General features: G+C 39.4%; 1 protein-coding gene across 1 annotated transcript in view; it reads right to left on the bottom strand.

Moving 5' to 3' along the window:
• LOC138737386 (dynein axonemal heavy chain 8-like) overlaps positions 1-20,943 on the bottom strand; it is a 446,335-nt gene that overhangs the window by 165,593 nt on the left and 259,799 nt on the right. Inside the window, exon 20 of the mRNA XM_069888133.1 lies at positions 1,951-2,031. Coding sequence (XP_069744234.1) covers positions 1,951-2,031 — 81 coding nt within the window. The remainder of the gene's footprint in view (positions 1-1,950; positions 2,032-20,943) is intronic.

Here is a 20,943-nt window from a genome sequence, read left to right as displayed (position 1 = left end):
GACCACTGTTGGTAATATTATATAAATGGCGGATGAAAAAATGGTTGGGTGAGTTCATAAATTCACAGATGTCACCAAGACTGATGAGCTTGTGGACTAGAAGACTATCAGAAAATACAACAGAATATAGATTAGTTACAAATATGGGCAGAGAATAGCAGAAGTAGCTTAATCTTAGTGTGGGATGTTGCCCTCTGGGCAGTCATTTATGAAGGAAAGATACAGTTAACAGCAAAACACAAAATCATTGATGTGCAGGAGGATCCATAGTTCATTCAAAGTGGCCACACAAGTAGATAGGGTGATAAAGAGAGCATATGACATTCTTGCCTTCATTGGGAGTTTCAATTAACTTTTGATCAAGCAAGCTATGGGTGAGTGAGTGCAAGGTTTAAAAAGGAGAGCAAACATTCTGTTTGGACTTCCAGCATACTTTTGATCACTGGTAAATTAGGCATTTAGCAAAGGGACTATTGTGTGAGTGGACTAGGTTTATAGTGGTGAACTGTGGCTCAAGAGGTTTTGGTGATAAGAGGTGGAGGCTAAATTAAGTGAGTTTCTATCTTTTATTCTTTGAGTTTCTATTAATGCCAAGGTAGGATAGTCATAACAGCAACAGGGTTAGTGGAATGCTCATCTTGTGAGGTGTGGTAATTCTGGGAAAAGTGCCATTTCCCTAATAGCTACAGCTACATAAAGTGTATCTAGATTCAGCTCCTTACAGACTGTTTTAGGGAACTGGAGCTGCAGCTGGATGACCTTCAGCTCACAGAAAGGAGCTACGTGGATACAGTCGCACCAAAGCTGCGGGAGGCAGGTAGTAAGATGACTGTCATGAGAGGGAAAGCAAAAGTGATTAGGCAGGTAGTGCAGGGCACCTCTGTGACCATTCCCCTGAATAATGTGGGATGGAGGTGAAGATAAAGTCCAGGGAACCAGAAGTTGTCAAAGTAGTGGATGGCAAGGAAGGTATCCTGGATGTAGGCAGGAAAGGACTGGTCAAGGGGAGAGGATAGAGTCAAAATATGAAGAGATACTCTCTTTTCCCACATTCAAGTATACCTACACTTCTAGATCTCTTTGTCCTACAATATTCTCCAGGGCCCGACTGTTAAGTCCTGCCCTGATTCAATCTACCAAAATGCAACATTTTGCACTGTTCAAGTTAAATTTTCTGGAATCTGGAGTGAACATAGAAAATGGAGGGATTCAGTAGATCAGGCAGCATCAAGCAGTCTCGATAAAAGGTTCTGATCCAAAGTATTGACTGACCATTTTTATCCATGGATGCTGCCTAATTCTGAGTCACACCATTTTCTCAGCACAGGGAAGACTTGGCATTTGTATTGTATTGTGCTACTAATCATTGTATATCATAAATTAATAGGATTAAACAGTGTTGCAGGTGTATACTTCAAAAAAGTTTATGCCCTTAATTGATCAAGTGTAAACTAGACAGGGTATTTGAGGTGAAGTTTTTGATTCGCATGAATTTCGAGACAGTACTTCTGACAATTCAACTTGGTTCCTCCACTACATAACTTATAAAATTGACAGTCCTCCCTCAGCCAATAAGGCAGAAAGCTGGTGTGGAAAACCACTGATCCAGTTAAGAAACATTGTTAAATTGTGAATTTAAGTTCTGAAATCATCTGAGAATTTTCCAGAGCTTCAACATCATTGGTTAAACCTCTGCTGAATCTTCTAAACTCAAAAAAATATAAATACATTGTAGTCGGTCTTCATAACTGAACTCTTCAATCATAACATAGGTCAGGTATATAAATAAATATAGACTGCATACTGCCCATTTTAAAACTGCTCACATCTTAACTGTATAATGTCAATGAATAATTAAAAGGCAGTAACAGACTCTGTCACCCTATTTATATGCATTATATTTCCTTCATTGACTAAAACAATTATATTTTACTGCAATTCACCTCTCACCTTTTTAACTTTAGGTATTATCAATGTCACAAATTCAGGAGGAATTCCTTGGCACGTGTCCTCAAATGTCTGAAGAATATGCTGATTATTGGAATAAGCAAAAAATAAATTGTTAGAAGTGAAAACAGAGTGAATTCAGATAATTAATTAGTTAAAAACAATTAGATCATTTTACTAATGGCAACAAGGAAGAAACTGTCCTTGAATCTGATGGTGAGCTTTTTTCAAACACAATAGGATGTTTCCTATGGTGGGGGAGTCTAGGACCAGATGGTCGCTTCAGAATAGAAAATGTTACTTTAGAACACAGGTGAAGAGGAATTTCTTTACCCAGAGGGTGGGATGGTGAATTTGTGGAATTCGTTGTTGTGGATGGCTGTGGAGGCCACTGGGTATAAGGTGGAGGTAGATAGGTTCTTGATCAGGAAGGAATCAAGGGGACAGGGTGAAGGCAAGGGAATGGGTTTGAAGACGACTGTAAATCAGCTGTGATGGAATGGCAGGGTAGACCCAATGGACCAAATGGCCTAATTCTGCACCTATGTCTTATGGTCTTGTGTATCAACAGTGGAGAGATAAGAGAAAAGAATGTAACCGGGGTGAGATGGGACTTTTCAAGTTCAAATTTCCTGTCACAAGAATATCTGGTACAGTGAGAAGGGTTCTTCCGCAAGCAAACTTGCAAGTCAACTCTAACATTTGGCACAATTATGTAGTGGTTAGCACAACACTATTATAGTACTAGGAAACCTTGTTCAAATCTGATGCTTTCTGTAAGGAGTTTGTATATTCTCCCCTTATCTGACTAGGTTTCTGGTATCCTCCCACATGCCAAAGACGTACAGGGTAAGTAGGCTCATTGGTCATTCAGGTATATTTGGCCAGTGTGAGTTCATGGGCTGAAAGGGCTGTTACGCTGCTGTATTTAAGTTTTTTTTTAAATTCATGCAGATGTTCAAAGTAACAGAGCAGACCACAGTTACAGAGCATAGTTACAATGAAAAAGATAAATTACAACGGCTGCATGAGAGCACTGGTGTGGGGTCCTTTCAATGGCTTGATGTCTTTAAGCCCGTTGGTGTATGATTTTACACTCTTGAACCTTTTCTTTGGAGAGAGAGAAGAGCAGAGTGTGGAGTGGGTTCTTCAATTTTTTGGCTGCCTTACTGAGGAGGCAGGAAGTCTAGATGGAGTTCATGGAAAAAAAGGATATTTGCGTGATATTCTGAGCTGTATTCACCACCTTCTGCAGCTTCTACCCATCTTGGGCAGAGGCAGCACCCAAACCAAGTGGTGATGCAACCTGCTTTTGATGGTGGACCTGTAGTAGCTATTGAGTGACTTGATGGACATGTCAAACGTCTTTAGTCTTCTAGGAAAATAGAACTGCTGATGTGCCTTTTTGGCTGTTGCTTTAACATGCAAGGAACAGCTCCCGTCATTCAAAATATTTACTCCAAGGAAAATGAAACTATCTACTGCTGCTCCACTACAGTACAATTTATGTGCACAGGAGTGTGGGCTCTCCCCACCCCCCCTTTCTTGAAGTCTAAAATCAGTTCCTTCATCTTACTGACATTGAAAGAGGGGTTATTTTAGCATAGGCCATGAGTTTCTCAATCCTTTCTATAAGCTGGCTATTAAAGTCGGGGGCTTACCGGGGCTTGGGCCTACTTGATTCGGCTGGGAGTCGGAGGAGGAGTTTGGAGAGAGTCGGGCTGTGAGTCAGAGGAGGAGGAGCTTGCTGAAAGTGAAAAGCAGGCAAGGAGAAAAGGTAAGCTGAGTTATTTGCCTTCGTATTCAGAGTCATGCCAATAGGGTTAGTGCTCTGTACTGGGTGTCAGATATGGGAACAATGTGTGACCTCCACCCTCCAAAATGGCCATATCTGCACCAGGTGTACCGAGATGCAGTTACTAAGGGAGCGAATTAGGGATATGGAGTTGCAGATTGATGACCTTCGGCTTGTAAGGGAGAGTGAGGAGTTAATCGACTCAACTTTCAGGGCGATAAATACTCCAGAACCCGTGTCACGTAAGTGGGAAACCGTCAGGGGGGGGAAAGAAAAAAGCAAAAAAAACAGAGAGCACACCAGTGACTATCCCACTCAGCAACAGTTATGTTGTGTTGGATTCTGTTGAGGGAGATGACCGGACAGAAGATGGCCACGGTCAATGGCAATGAGCCTGGCAGAGTGGTGCAAAAGAAAAGGAAAAGGAGAAATGCAGTAGTTATTGGGGACTCCATTGTCAGGGGTACAGACAGGAGGTTCTGTGAGCCAGATACCCGCATGGTGTGCTGCCTCCCTGGTGCAAGGGTAAAAGATATCACAAATCGGGTCCAAAATATTCTGAGAGGAGAGGGAGGGCAGCCTGATGTCTTGGTACATCTGGGTACAAACGACATTGACAAGAAAAGGGAGGAGGTAATGAAAAGGGATTACAGTGAGCTGGGACAAAAGCTGAAAGACAGGAACGCTAGGGTGGTGATCTCGGGATTACTACCTGTTCCAAATGCAAGTGATGAAAAGAATGTAAGGATAAGGAAAATGAACGTGTGGCTGAGGTGCTGGTGTACAGGGCAAGGATTTGGCTTCTTGGATCATTGGGATTTCTTTTGGGGAAGGCATGATCTTTACAAGAGGGAAGGGTTGCACCTAAATTCAAAAGGTGTCAACATTTTGGCAAGTAAGTTTGGTACAGCAGTGGGGCAAGGTTTAAACTAATTTGCCAGGGGTATGGAAACCAGAGTGATAGGGAAAAGGGTAGGGAAGATCAAGTAATGGCCAGGAAAAGTAAAATAGGAAAAGTAATGATGGGAGGAGAAAGTAAAAAATCAGATGATGCAATGAGTTTTCGGGTCAATGATAGTGTTAAGAAAATTACAAAGAAAAATAGTGGGCAAAAAAATCAAAAGAAAAGGTTACAGAAGTCGCTAGATATTAAAAGGACAAAGAGCATAAGGGCACTTTATCTGAATGCCCACAGTATTAGAAATAAGGTTAGTGCACTTGAGATGCAAATCGGTACCCATGCCTATGATATGGTCGCCATCATGGAAATATGGCTACAAGGTGACCCTAAATGGGAATTAAACTTTCAAGGGTATCAGGTGGTGCAAAGAGATCAACAGGATGGTAAGGGAGGTGGAGTTGCACTCTTAATCAAAGTTGAGCTCCAGGCAGTAGTGAGGGATGATATAAGATTTGAAGAGCATAATGTTGAGTCCATTTGGGTAGAAATAAAGAATAACAAAGGGAAAAAATTATTGGTGGGTGTTATCTATCGCCCACCAAATAACAATAGTTTAGTGGCACAGGAAATAAATAGAGAGATAAGTGAGGCATGTAATAATGATACGGCAGTCGTCATGGGGGACTTTAACTTCCACATAGATTGGGAAAATCAAGTTGGTCGTGGGAGTCTGGAAGAGGACTTCATAGAATGCATCCGCGATAGCTTTCTTGAGCAGCATGATAAGGGACCCACAAGAGAAAATGCTCTCTTGGATCTAGTGTTGTGCAATGAGATAGGTAGAGTAAATGATGTAATAGTCAGAGACCATCTGGGAAATAGCGATCATAGTATGAATGAATTTCTCATTCAGATGGAAGGAGAAGTAGTTAGATCTAAAACTAATATATTATGCTTAAACAGGGGTGACTACCATAGGATGAGGGAGGAATTGGGCAGAGTGGACTGGGAGCACAGGCTCATTGATGAAACAGTTGAGGAACAGTGGAAGATTTTCAAAGAAATATTTTGTAATGCTCAACAAAAATATATTCCAGTCAGGAAAAAGGGCAGCAAGGGAGGGAAAAATCAACCGTGGTTAACAAAGGAAATAAAGGAGAGTATAAAATTGAAGGTGCAGGTGTACAAAGCTGCAAAGAGCAGTGGGAAACTGGAAGATTGGGATATATTTAAGAGACAACAAGGGGTTACAAAGCAGGTAATAAGAAATGGGAAGAAGGATTATGAAAGTAAATTGGCACAAAATATAAAAACAGAAAGCAAAAAATTTTATAAATATATAAAACAGAAAGAGGGTGGCCAGAGTTAACATAGGACCCTTGGAGGATGAGAAGGGAAAACTGGTAGCAAAACATGAGGAAATGGCCGAGGCATTGAACAAATATTTTGTGTCAGTCTTCACGGTGGAAGACACGTCCAGCATGCCCAAGTGCGGAGTTAAGGATGCGAATGTTGGGGAGGGCCTTGATAAAATAGTTGTTACAAAGAAAGTAGTGATGGAGAAACTAATGGGACTAAAGACAGACAAATCACCAGGTCCTGATGATATGCACCCAAGGGTTCTGAAAGAAATGGCAGAAGTTATAGTTGATGCATTGGTGGTCATATACCAAAATTCCTTGGATTCTGGGCAGGTCCCGGCAGACTGGAAGACAGCAAATGTCATGCCTCTTTTTAAGAAGGGATGTATACAGGACACTGGAAATTATCGGACAATTAGCTTGACATCTGTAGTTAGAAAAATGCTTGAAGCCGTCATTAAAGATGAAATAGTGAAACTTTTGGAACGTAAGGGTTCAATCAGGCAGACACAGCATGGTTTTAGAAAGGGAAGATCTTGTATGACAAACTTGTTAGGATTCTTTGAGGATATAATGGGTGCGGTGGATAGAGGGAACAGGTTGATGTTGTATATTTGGATTTCCAGAAAGCGTTTGATAAGGTGCCGCACAAGAGACTTCTCAGTAAGTTACAGGAAAGTGGAGTCCGGGGAAGTCTATTGGCATGGATTTAAAATTGGTTGTTTGACAGGAGGCAGAGAGTCGGGATAAGTGGGAGTTTTTCAGGTTGTCAGAGAGTGGTAAGTGGGGTGCCGCAGGGGTCGTTGCTAGGCCCACAACTGTTCATCATTTACATTGATGACTTGGAGGAGGGGACAAAATGTGGTGTAGCCAAGTTTGCGGATGACACCAAATTGAGTGGAAGAGCAAATTGTAATGAGGATGTGGAGAGTCTGCAGAGGGATAGAGTTAAGCTGGATGAGTGGGCAAAGGTCTGGCAGATGGAGTACAACATCAGTAAGTGTGAGGTTATCCATTTTGGCAAGAAAAATAAAATAGCTGAATTTTATTAAAAGGGTGAAAAACTACAGCATGCTGTTGTGCAGAGGGACTTGGGAGTGCTTGTGCATGAATCACAAAAAGTTAGGTTGCAGGTGTATCAAGTTATTAAGAAGGCAAATGGAATGTTGGCCTTCATCACTAGAGGAATTGAATTCAGGAGTAGAGAGGTAATGTTGCAACTGTATAAGGTACTGGTGAGACCGCACCTGGAGTACTGTGTCAAGTTCTGGTCTCCATATTTGAGGAAGGATATAATGGTTTTGGAGACGGTCCAGAGGAGGTTTACTAGGTTGATCCCTGGGATGAAGGGGTTGACTTATGATGAAAGATTAAATCGTCTAGGATTGTATTCGCTCGAGTTCAGAAGAATGAGAGGAGATCTTATAGAAACTTATAGGATTATGAAGGGTATGGATAGGATAGATGTAGAAGGGTTTTTGAGCTGGCCGGGGAAACTAAAATGAGAGGACACAGTCTCAAGATTCGGGGGAGTAGATTTAGGACAGAGATGAGGAAAAATAGTTTTTCCCAGAGAGTATTGAATGTTTGGAATTCTCTAACCAGGGAAGTGGTTGAGGCTGCTTCATTAAACATATTTAAAATTCAGTTAGATAAATTTTTACATGATAGAGGAATTAGGCGATATGGGGAGAAGGCAGGTAGGTGGAGTTAGGTCATAAATTAGATCAGCCATGATCTTATTGAATGGCGGAGCACGCTCGATGGGCCATTTTTGGCCTACTCCTGTTCCTACTTCCTATGTTCCTATCATTATTTTATATTTGCATAAGACTGTGGAGTCATTAGTGGATTTGAAGATAAAAGCTGGAACAGTATTTGGCTGTACAGTCATGGGTGCAGAGGGAGCACATTAGAAGGTCATCGAGGGAGTAGTTATCGTCAGACTAAGTGGTGGTGCGAAAGTTGAAGTAGGTAAGGGCCACCCAATTTGAGGAACAAAAAGAATTCAGCAGGTAGGCACAAGGGCAGCTTTTAGATACCATTTTTTTTTCTCGTCATAAATAGTGGAAAAGGCAGCCTAGGCAAGCGAATGCCCTTCTGGCAGAATGAAGGTTGTCAGGGAAGCCAGCAGCATCCCTGAAGATTTCAACTGTGAGAAGTGTATCCAGCTGCAGCTCCTGATAAGCTAAGTTAAGGAAATGGAGCTGGAGTTGGAGGAACTCCAGATTATTTGGGAGGCAAAGGGGGTGATAATTAGGAGTGACAGGGACACTCTCACACCTAGGAGGCAGAAGGAGGGTAGATGTGTGACAGTCAGGAGAGAGAAAGGGAACAGGCAGGCAGTGCAGGGCACCTCAGTAGCCTTATCCCTCAATGACAAGTATACCATTTTGGATACTTTTTTTGTTGGGGAGGCAGAGAGTTAACCTACCTGAACCAAGCCACAGCGATCTGGTCTCTGACATAGACCTGTGGTTAAGAATGGTCTGTTGCCTCCCTGGTGTCAGAGTCCAAGATATCTCAGATCGCGTTGACGGCATTATCAGGAGGGAGGGTAAGCAGCCAGATGTCAAATGGTCCATAAAGGGACCATGATGTGGATAGAAAGGGTAAGGAGGTGCTGCAAGGAAATTTCAGAAATTTAGGTGCCAGGTTGAAAGTTCAGGACCTCAATGGTAGTGATCTCAGGATTGCTACCTTTGCCACGTCCTAGTGAGGTTAGAAATGGGATAATGCAGCTGAACACGTGGCTAAAGATATGGTGCAGGAGGGAGAGCTTCAGGTTTCCGGATCATTGTGCTCTCTTCCAGGAAAGGTAAGACCTGTTCTGATGGGACAGTTTGCATTTGAACTCGAGAAGGACTGATATCCTTGCGAGAAGGTTTGCTTGTGCTTCTCCTGTAGGTTTACATAAAACACCACAGCTCAGGGCAGGCCTTTCGGCCCTCAATGTTGTATCAATGCATATATTCTTAAAATAAAAGTACAAACCCTTCCCTACCCTGTAACCCTCCACCTTTCCTCCATCGATGTGCCTAAGAGTTTCAGCCTCCACCACCATCCCTGGCAAGGTATTCCAGGCACCCACAAGTCTCTGCATAAAAAATCTTACCCCTTCACTTTGTATACATCCTCTGGTGTTTGCTATTCCTGCCGTGGGAAACAGCCGAGGGCTGTTCACCCTATCTATGCCTCTCATTATCTTTTTTTTAATTTTTTTTATTTTTTATTTTTCACACCATAAATCACATTAACCATGGTACACACTTTTTACTTTTCACACATATACAGTGCCATTTTCTCCCACCCTCCCTACCTCCACCCTCCCGTCCATTTAAGGTATGCATTCTAGGATACATTAAACCAGTCAGACAATGTTGTCATTCAATAAAAATACACCAGAAATTCTACTGAGTCCATTCTTTTCATTTCCTTTTCCTTCCGTTAACTTAGGTCATGACTGTCCCCGGTAGGTTTTCGCTATTGTATTTAATGTAAGGCTCCCAAATTTGTTCGAATATTTCAATATTGTTTCTTAAACTATATGTTATTTTTTCCAATGGAATACATTTATTCATTTCTATATACCATTGTTGTATTTTCAAATTAGCTTCCGATTTCCAGGTTGACATAATACATTTTTTTGCTACGGCTAGAGCTATCTTAACAAATCTTTTTTGTGCATCCTCCAAATCAATTCCAAATTCTTTGTTTTTTATGTTACTTAGGAGAAAGATCTCTGGATTCTTTGGTATATTGTTTTCTGTTATTTTATTTAATATCTGATTTAGATCTTCCCAAAATTTTTTTACTTTCTCACATGTCCAGATTGCATGAATTGTTGTTCCCATTTCTTTTTTACATCGAAAACATCTATCAGATACTGTTGGGTCCCATTTATTTAACTTTTGAGGTGTAATGTATAGCCTGTGTATCCATTTATATTGTATCATACGTAACCTCGTATTTATTGTATTTCTCATCGTTCCGGAGCATAACTTCTCCCATGTTTCCTTTTTTATCTTCATATTTAAATCTTGTTCCCATTTTTGTTTAGTTTTACCATTTGTTTCCTCATTCTCCTTTTCTTGCAGTTTAATATACATATTTGTTATAAATCTTTTGATTAACATTGTATCTGTAATCACATATTCAAGGTTACTTCCCTCTGGCAAACTCAAGCTGCTTCCTAATTTATCCTTCAAGTAGGATCTCAATTGGTAATATGCCAGCGCTGTATCTTGAATTATATTGTACTTATCTTTCATTTGTTCAAAGGATAAGAATCTATTTCCTGAAAAACAATTTCCTATTCTTTTAATCCCTTTTTTTTTTCCCATTCTCTAAAGGAAAGGTTATCTATTGTAAAAGGGAGTAACTTGTTTTGCGTCAATATTAGTTTTGGTAATTGATAATTTGTTTTATTTCTTTCTACATGAATCTTCTTCCAAATATTGAGGAGATGATGTAATACTGGAGAACTTCTATGTTGTACCAATTTTTCATCCCATTTATATAATATGTGTTCGGGTATCTTTTCCCCTATTTTATCTAATTCTAATCTGGTCCAATCTGGCTTTTCCCTTGTTTGATAAAAATCTGATAGGTATCTTAATTGTGCGGCTCTATAATAATTTTTAAAATTTGGCAGTTGTAAGCCTCCTTCTTTATACCATTCTGTTAATTTATCTAGTGCTATCCTCGGTTTCCCCCCTCTCCATAAAAATTTCCTTATTATTTTCTTTAACTCCTTGAAGAATTTCTCTGTCAGTTGTATTGGCAATGCCTGAAATAAGTATAATATCCTTGGAAAAATGTTCATTTTAATACAGTTTATCCTTCCTATTAGTGTTAGTGGTAAATCTTTCCAATGCTCTAAATCGTCCTGTAATTTTTTCATTAGTGGATAATAATTGAGTTTATATAGTTGGCCGAGATTTTTGTTTATTTGTACACCTAGGTATCTTATTGCTTGCATTTGCCATCTAAATGGTGATTCCTTCTTAAATTTTGAGAAATCCGCATTATTCATAGGCATTGCTTCACTTTTATTTACGTTTATCTTGTAACCCGACACTTCTCCATATTCCTTCAATTTCTTATATAATTCTTTTATTGATAGTTCTGGTTCTGTTAAGTACACTATAACATCATCCGCAAATAAATTGATTTTATATTCCTTGTCTTTTATTTTTATTCCTTTTATTTTATTATCTGTTCTTATCAATTCTGCTAGTGGTTCTATAGCTAACACAAACAATAAAGGTGATAGTGGGCATCCCTGCCGTGTTGACCTGCTTAAGTTAAATTGCTTTGATACATGTCCATTTACTGTCACTTTCGCTAACGGTCCCTTATATAATGCTTTAATCCAATTAATATACTTATCCGGTAAACTGAATTTTTGCAATACTTTGAACAAATAATTCCATTCTACTCTGTCAAAGGCCTTCTCTGCGTCTAAAGCAACTGCTACTGTAGGTGCTTTATTCCCTTCTACTGCATGAATTAAGTTAATAAATTTGCAAATATTGTCTGTTGTGCGTCTTTTTTTAATAAATCCAGTTTGGTCTAAATTTACCATTTTCGATACATACTCTGCTAATCTGTTTGCTAATAGTTTAGCTATTATCTTATAATCTGTGTTAAGTAACGATATTGGTCTATATGACGCTGGTGAGAGTGGATCTTTCCCTTGCTTTAGTATTACTGTAATTATTGCTGTTTTACATGAATCTGGTAAGCTTTGTGTTTTATCAATCTGGTTGATTACTTCCAGGAGGGGCAGAATTAATAAGTCTTTAAATGTTTTGTAGAATTCTATTGGGAATCCATCCTCTCCTGGTGTCTTATTATTTTGTAATTTTTTTATTATCTCTTGTATTTCTACTATTCCAAATGGCTCTGTTAATTTATTTTGTTCCTCTATTTGTAATTTTGGTAGTTCAATTTTAGTCAGAAATTCATCTATTTTCCCTTCTTTCCCTTCATTTTCAGTTCGGTATAATTGTTCATAGAATTCTCTAAAGTTTTCCTTAATTTCTTTAGGATTATATGTAATTTGTTTGTCTTTTTTCCTTGATGCCAATACCATTTTCTTAGCTTGTTCTGTCTTAAGCTGCCATGCTAGGATTTTGTGCGTTTTTTCACCTAGTTCATAATATTTCTGTTTTGTCTTCATTATATTCTTCTCCACCTTATGTTTGTAGTGTTTCATATTTTATTTTTTTATCCGCCAATTCTCTTCTTTTAGTTGTATCTTCCTTCATTGCTAATTCTTTTTCTATATTTACTATTTCCCTTTCCAACTGCTCTGTTTCCTGATTATAGTCTTTTTTCATCTTGGTTACATAACTTATTATTTGCCCTCTAATGAATGCTTTCATTGCATCCCATAGTATAAACTTATCTTTCACTGATTTCGTATTTATTTCAAAATACATTTTAATTTGTCTTTCAATAAATTCTCTAAAATCCTGCCTTTTAAGTAACATGGGGTTTAATCTCCATCTATACATTCTTGGAGGGATGTCCTCTAACTTTACTGTCAGTATTAAGGGTGAATGGTCCGATAGTATTCTAGCTTTATATTCTGTTTTTCTTACTCTATCTTGCATACGAGCTGATAACAAAAATAGGTCTATTCTTGAGTGTGTTTTATGTCTAGCCGAGTAATATGAATATTCCTTTTCCTTTGGGTGTTGTTTCCTCCATATATCCAAAAGTTTCATTTCTTCCATCGATTTAATTATAAATTTGGTTACTTTGTTCTTTCTGTTAATTTTTTTCCCAGTTTTGTCCATATTTGAATCCAAATTCAGGTTGAAGTCCCCTCCTATTAATATGTTCCCTTGCGTATCTGCTACCTTCAAAAAGATATCTTGCATAAACTTTTGATGTTCTTCGTTAGGTGAATATACATTGAGTAGATTCCAAAACTCCGAATATATCTGACATTTTATCATTACATATCTCCCTGCTGGATCTATTATTTCCTCTTCTATTTTAAATGGCACATTTTTACTAATTAATATAGCCACTCCTCTTGCTTTTGAATTATACGATGCTGCTGTTACGTGTCCTACCCAATCTCTCTTTAATTTTTTGTGCTCCAATTCAGTTAAATGTGTTTCTTGCACAAATGCTATATCAATTTTTTCTTTTTTCAGTAAATTTAGCAGTTTCTTCCTTTTAATTTGGTTATGTATTCCATTAATATTTAAAGTCATATAGTTCAATGTAGCCATTTTATACTTTGTTTATCTTCCCTTTCCGTTTCTCCATCATTACCTTTCCTTCTTATCCATTTCTGTTTTCTTGTTTTGAACCCTTTATAAGACAATATTCCTAAAACATCAAACATTTTCCTTATTCTCCTATTTAAAACTTCTTTAGCCCCAATCTCCCCTTCCCCTCCTGAGTTGTCCTTTAGCCCTTGTCGGACAACCACATCTCCCCTCTCTATTTGGATTTGCGAATTCACTCGCAAGCGTCAGCTGATTTTGCAGTGACCGCAACTCCTCCCCACCCAGCCCTCCCCAGAAAAGATTTCACTTTTCATATGTAACAAAGGTCACTCTTTTAGTTCCCTCCTTATTCCCTCTATTCCATTTCCTTTCCTTATTAATTCTTGTCTATACTATCTATATTTTCCTCTAAATACGGATACATTCATGTATGCACATTATACATATACACACATATACCTCTTTACCCACATACATATAAATCGTGGTCATTTTTACTCTTATTACATATCATCATCTCTCTGGTTGTTTTGTAGTTGTTCTGCAAATTTCCTTGCTTCCTCTGGATCCGAGAATAGTTTTTTTTTCCCCATAAGATCGTTTTCGATGTATTGAACTCCTTTCTCTTCTTCAGGAGTTCAAAACTTATGTGTCTTTTTAGTTCTCAGTCTTTTGTACTCTCGTTATACGTCTTCATCCCTCAGTCTATTTTGTAATTGTTCTGCAAATTTTCGTGCTTCCTCTGGATCCGAGAACAGTCTGTTTTGTTGTCCTGGAATAAATATTTTCAATACCGCTGGATGCTTTAGTATAAATTTATACCCTTTCTTCCATAAAATCGCCTTTGCTGTATTGAACTCCTTTCTCTTCTTCAGGAGTTCAAAACTTATATCTGGATAAATGAAGATTTTTTGCCCTTTGTACTCCAGTGGCTTGTTGCCCTCTCTTACTTTTTCCATTGTCTTCTCCAGTACCTTTTCTCTTGTAGTATATCTTAGGAATTTTACTAAAATAGATCTTGGCCTTTGTTGTGGTTGTAGTTTAAAGGCCAATGCTCTATGTGCCCTTTCTATTTCCATATCTTGCTGTAGTTCTGGACATCCTAGGATCCTGGGGATCCAATCTTTTATAAACTCTCTCATATTCTTGCCTTCTTCATCTTCCTTAAGGCCCACTATCTTTATGTTATTTCTTCTGTTATAATTTTCCATTATATCTATTTTCAGAGCTAACAGTTCTTGTGTCTCTATAACTTTTTTATTAGATTCCTCTAATTTCTTTTTTAAGTCCTCTACCTCCATTTCTACTGCTGCTTCCCGCTCTTCCATCTTGTCCATTTTCTTTCCCATTTCTGTTAAGGTCATATCTATTTTATTCATTTTCTCTTCTGTATTGTTTATTCTTCTTCTTAAATCATTAAATTCTTGCACTTGCCATTCTCTAAATGATTCTATGTATTCTTTAATAAGAGAAAGTATATCCTTTATCTTGCCTTTCCCTTCTTCTTCTATTTCACTGTACTCTTCCTCTTCCTCTTCTTCTTCCTCTGGGTTGGCCATCTGTTGTTTCTTTGTTGCCCTTTTCTTCTCTTCTTTCTTGTTTTCGTTGTCTTCTATGTTCTCCTCTTGCTGCAGGTGTTCTGCAGCTGTCATTGCCGGCTGTGGAGATCGACTCCCCAGCTGGTCACCCCTCCCGTCGGTGTGTCTTTTTGCATGCGCATGCGCGGTTGCGCACTTTTACTCGGCTCAGCGAGCCATTTTTGTAGTCCACTTTTTACCGACCTGAGGGAGCGGGTTTCTCTCTCCACCGTGGGCCTCTTCGAGCAGGTAAGGCCTTCTCCTTCTTCTTCCATTGTCTTCTCTTCCTCTCTTCTTACCCTTGATTTCGATTTTTCTTTTTTCGTCGCCATCTTCTTTCCACCTTTATACTCACTTTTCTTTAATTTTTATTTTTGTGCCTTTGTGTTTTCCTTTGTTTTTCCCGACTTTTCTGGAGAGGGCTGGAGTTCACCGTCCGGCCACTACTCCATCACGTGACTCCCCCCACCTCTCATAATCTTGTAGACTTCTATTAAGTCTCCTCTCATCCTTCGACATGCCAAAGAGAAAAGTCCCAACTCTACTAACCTTGCCTCATAAGACTTCCTTTCCAATCCATGTAACAATCTGGTAAATCTCATTTCCACTCTCTCCATAGCTTCCACATCCTTCCTTTAATGATGTGACCAGAGCTAAACACAATATTCCAAATGTGATCTCACCAGAGATTTCTAGAGCTGTAATATTACTTCACAACTCCTGAACTCAATCCCCCAACTAATGAAGCCCAGCATCTCATAGGCCTTCTTAACTACGTACAGTAACCTTGAGGGATGAATGGATTTGAACCTCAAGGCCCCTCTGTTCATCTATACTCTAAGTAACCGACCATTATCCCTGTGCTCAGCCTTCTGGTTTGTCCTTCCAAAATGCATCACTCACACTTATCCGGATTGAACTCCATCTGCCACTCTGACACCCATCTCTTCATCCTATCTATATCCACTTATAACCGTCAACAACCTTCAGCTCCATCCACAATTTCTCCAACCTTCGTGTTATCTATAAACTTACTGACCCATCCTTCCGCCTCTTTATCCAAGTCATTTATAAAAATCACAAAGAGCAGGGGTTGCAGAGCAGATCCTTGCAGCACTCCACTAGTCACCAATCTCCAGGCAGAATACTTACTTTCCACTACTACTCTCTGCTTTCTTCCAGTAAGCCAAGTGTGTCAAATGTGTTCAGAAAAGTTTTCTAAATCAATATATATAAAAGTACCAACTTGAGAGAGTGCAATACTGGATCTTCTATGAGGGAACAAGACAGGACAGATGACAGAACTATGTGTAGGGGAACATTTTGGGTCCAGTGAACACAATGCCATTAGTTTCATTAATTATGGAGAAGGATAGGTCTAGGTCAGTGGTTCTCAACCTTTTTCTTTCATATGTCAAAAGTGATCTGTGATTTGTAAGGGGTTGCTTAAGTTGGTATGTGGGTATTAAAAAAAGGTTGAAAACCACCGATTTAATCATACCTAATTGACTCATTATGTGCACAGATTCATAACTCCGAAGAAAATGGGCCAGTGACAATTTTCTCAAGCAAAATATTTCAGTAACAACTGGGTCTAGAGCAGTGATTCACAACCTACCCTTCTCACTCAAATACCACCATAAGCAATCCCTTACTACTCACAGAGCACCAATGGCACAGGGATTACTTAAAGTAGTATGTGAGTGGAAAGAAAAAGGTTGAGAACCACTGGTCTTGGCCTCAGGTTGTGATTCTAACTTGGAGAAAGGCTAACTTTGAGGAGAGAGAGAAAAGATCTAGAAGGTGTAGATTGGAATAAGTTATTTTCAGGCAAAGATATGTAAGGCAAGTGGAGGGCATTCAAAGGTGAAATTTTGAGAGTACAGAGTTTGTATGTTCCAGACAGGATTAATGGCGAAGTTAACAGGCATAGGGAACCTTGGTTTTTGAAGTATATTGAGGATCTGGTTCAGAAGGGAGAGGTGTATAACAGCGATAGGCAACTCCTCAAGCGGTACTTGAGGAGTATAAAAAATGCAAGAAAAAGTTCAATAAATAAATCAGGGAAGCTAAAACAACATTAAGGAAAAACCTAAAGGGTTTCTACTGGTATATTAAGAGCAAAATAATAGCAAGGGATAAAATTGGTCCTCTTGAAGATCAGAGTGGTTGGCTTTGTATGGAGCCAAAAAGAGATGGGAGAGGTCTTAAATGTTTTTTTTTCAACTGTATTCACTCAGAAAAAGGGAACAGAGTTGTTGGAAAAAAAGGAAAACAAGCAGTGAGGTCATGGACCTATACAGATTAAAGAGGAGGATTGCTTGCTGTCTTAAAGCAAATAAGGGATAAGGGTGGATTGTGACAGAGTATATAGATATGTTTTTGGGAGATAATTTGGGAAAGGTTTATTAGAGTAGGTCACATATAAACACTTTAAAACAGATCTTATTTGAAATGCTGGAGCTCTGCCCTACGCTAGACATATTGGCTACACAGCTTTTACAAGAGATTTGAAGAGTGCTCAAGAGACTTCACTAATAGATTGTTTGCAAAAGGCAACAGATGAAAGAGTATGTCAGAGCTGATGCTGTCTGGAAGAGAGCTTGCTGTTGTAAGAGGGTCACGTGGTTTTTCAAGCAAAGAGAGTCAAACAGGCTTTCTCTGAAATATAGAGAGAGACAGACAGACAGAGAGACAGAGATCAATTGTACAGTGTTACAGCCAGCAGAAGTAGCTGGGACTGGAATAGGACAAGCTGCAAGTCCATTTGGAAGATGGCCTGGTCAAAGCCCTTGTGGTTCATGCAAGAGGGGAGGACTGTCTATTTAATGTTTCACTTGGAATAAGAGAAACAAAAAGGAACTCTGTGGTGACCTGAAATAAAGAGGCTATCATCTGGAGAACCCTGACAGGGCAAGTTTAATCAGCAAGACACTGAAGTGGCTGATGGAAGTACATCAGTTGTGGAAAAATCAACAAGAAACTTCCTGAGCAGTAACCATTTACCTTTCGAGCACCAAAGCCTGGTGAACTTTATAAATGTTAAATTCTGTGCACAGTATAAAAATTGCCTGTAACCAGTGAACTTGGAGGAATGAGAAGTAAGATTGGACTGTGAACGAAAGAACTTTTCTGAACTTACACACACATTACACGTGCGCTTAGAATTAGAAGGGGGTTAAGTTAGGTTAAGTAAGTCAATAGAGATAGGTTAAAGTTTGATTCTGTTTTCATGTTTAAAGATAATTAAAAGCAATATTTGTTTAAGTAACCATTTGATGTGGTGAATATCTATTGCTCCTGGGTTTGGGGGTCATCTGGGCTCATAACAGGATAAATCTCAAGGGCCTGACAAGATATTCCCTCAGACCTTGACGGAGGCTAGTGTAGAAATTGCAGGGGCTATGACAGAAATATTTTAAATGTCCTTAAGCCATGGGTGTGGTGCCAAAGGATTGAAGGGTAGTTCACATTGTTCCGTTTTTTAAAAAAGGATCCAAACGTAACCTTGAAAATGATAGGCTAGTGAGGTATATTATTCAAAGGTGTTCTAACAGATTGGATATACAATTATTTGGATAGCCAGAAACTGATTAGTGTCAACATGGCTATATGTGTAATAGGTTGTATTTAACCAATCTTATAGAGTTTTTCGAGCAGGAAAGTAGATGAAGGAAAGGCTGTAGATGTTGTCTACATGGACTTCAGTAAGGCCATTGACAAGGTCCCATATGGGAGGTTAGTCAGGAAGGTTCAGACACGACGTATTCATGGTGAAGTAGTGAAATGGATTCAACAATGGTTGGATGAGAGAAGCCAGAGTAATGGTGGATTATTGTTTCTCAGACTGGAGGCCTGTGACTACTGGTGTGCCTCAGGGAATGGTTCTGGGTCCAATTTTTGTTTGTCATCTATATCATTGATCTGAATGATAATGTGGTAAATTGGATCAGAAAGTTTGTAGATTATACTAATTGAAGTGTTGAGAACAGTGAAGGTTTTCAAAGCTTGCAGAGGGATCTCAACCAGCTGGGAAAATGGGCTGGAAACTAGCAGATGGAATTTAATGCAGACAGGTGTGAGGTGTTGCATTTTGGAAGGACAAACCAAGAAAGAACATACATGGTAAATGGTAGAGCACTGAGGAGTGCGGTAGAACAGAGGCATCTAGGAATACAGATACATAATTCCCTGAAAGTGGTGTCACAGGTGAATTGGGTTGTCAAAAGAGCTTTTGGCATAATTCAAAGTATTGAGTATATAGGAGATGGGATGTTTATGGTAAAGTTGTATAAGGCATTGCTGAGGCCAAATTTGGAGATTTGTATGCAGTTTTGGTCACCTAATTACAGGAAAGATATCAATAAGATAGAAAGAGTGCAAGAAGATTTACAAGAACATTGCCCAGACTTCAGGAACTGAGTTACAGGGAATGGTTAAACAGGTTAGGACTTTATTCCCTGGAGCATAGAAGAATGAAGGGAGCTTTGATAGAAGAACAGTATTTAAAATTATGAGGGGGTATAGACAAATTAAATGTAGGTTGGCATTTTTCACTGAGGGTAGGTGAGATACAAACCAGAAGACATGGGTTAAGGGTAAAAGTTTAGGGGGAACATGAGGGGAAACTTCTTCACACAGAGAGTGGTGGGAGCGTGGAACAAGCTTCCAGCTGAAGTGGTGAATGTGGGCTCCATTTTAACACTTAAGAAGAATTTGGACAGGTACATGGAAGGGAGAGGTATGGAGCGCTATGGACTGGGTGCAAGTCAGTGGGACTAGGCAAAAAAAACTCAGCACAGACCAAAGAGGCCTGTTTCTGTGCTGTAATGGTCTATGCTTCTCTAGTTCTCAGGCTGAGTAGATATCCAAGTTGAATGCTGGCATTTGAGTATGTTTGTGGAGGTGTTGCTTCCCATCTTCAATGATGGAAGGATCCATTTGCAGAGGGAGGTGCTGAGGCCTGAATCACAAAGTTTGTAGATTGGTTTCTTCAGGACCATAGTATTGAAGGCAGAGCTGTAGTTTATGAACAGTAGTGTTCCAAGACCAAGTGGAACCTCAAAGTGGTAACATCTAAATGTTCCTGTTGGAACAGTGGGCAAATTAAAGTGGGTCAAGACTTCTGGGAAGCTTGAGCTGATGTGAACCATGATCAGACTCTCCAAGCACTTCAAGGTAGTTCACATCAGAGGCAGCAGTAAAGAGATAATTTGGACTATGACTGTGCTTTTATTCAGTCCTGGTCTGATGATGGTGGTGGACTTATTGAAAGAGGTAGGACTGCATCCTATTGCTGGGATAAATTAAAGATAACTGTTAATATGCCATCCAACTGATCTACATGGACTCTCAGGATACATCTGGCTAGGCATTGCTTTATATTTTGTGATAGTATGTATATCCTGCCACAATATCTGTATATCTGTGATGTCCTCATGGGACTCCAGTTTTGTGTGGGGTACTGCTCTTAGCTTTCCTGATGTCCTTGCAAAGATTGTACTTGGATTTCTTGTCAAGGGCCAGGTCTTCTGTCTTGACTATCACTAACATAGAAACATTGAAGATAGGAGCAGGAGTAGGTCATTCGACCCTTCGAGCCTGCTCCGCCATTCAACGAGATCATGGCTGATCTTAAAGTTCAGTACCCCGTCCCTGCCTTCTCTCCGTAACCTTTAATACCCTTATACTGAAGAAATATATCTAATTCCCTCTTAAATATATTTAATGAACCTGCCTCTACTGCCCTCTGTGGCAATGAATTCCACAGATTCACCACCCTCTGGGTAAAGAAATTTCTCCTCATCTCGGTCCTAAATGGTTTGCCTATTATCCTCAAACCATGGCCCCGGGTTCTGGATTTTCCCATCCTTGGAAACATCCCATCTGCATCCATTCTGTCCAGTCCTGCCAGAATTTTATAGGTCTCTATGAGATCCCCTCTCAATCTTCTAAACTCCAGCGAGTACAATCCCAATTTGCGCAATCTTTCCTCATAAGTCATTCCTGCCATTGCAATTCACCCATGGACTCCAAATAACTTTTTGTTTTCTTGGTCATGCAGTCCTCTGCACACTTGCTAATTAAGTTGGAAACAGTGTAGTATATTCTT

This window comes from Narcine bancroftii, chromosome 6 (assembly GCF_036971445.1).
Source record: "Narcine bancroftii isolate sNarBan1 chromosome 6, sNarBan1.hap1, whole genome shotgun sequence".
Taxonomy (NCBI): domain Eukaryota; kingdom Metazoa; phylum Chordata; class Chondrichthyes; order Torpediniformes; family Narcinidae; genus Narcine; species Narcine bancroftii.
The sequence above is the reverse complement of the archived record's forward strand: the minus strand, read 5'-3'. Positions and strand labels throughout refer to the sequence as shown.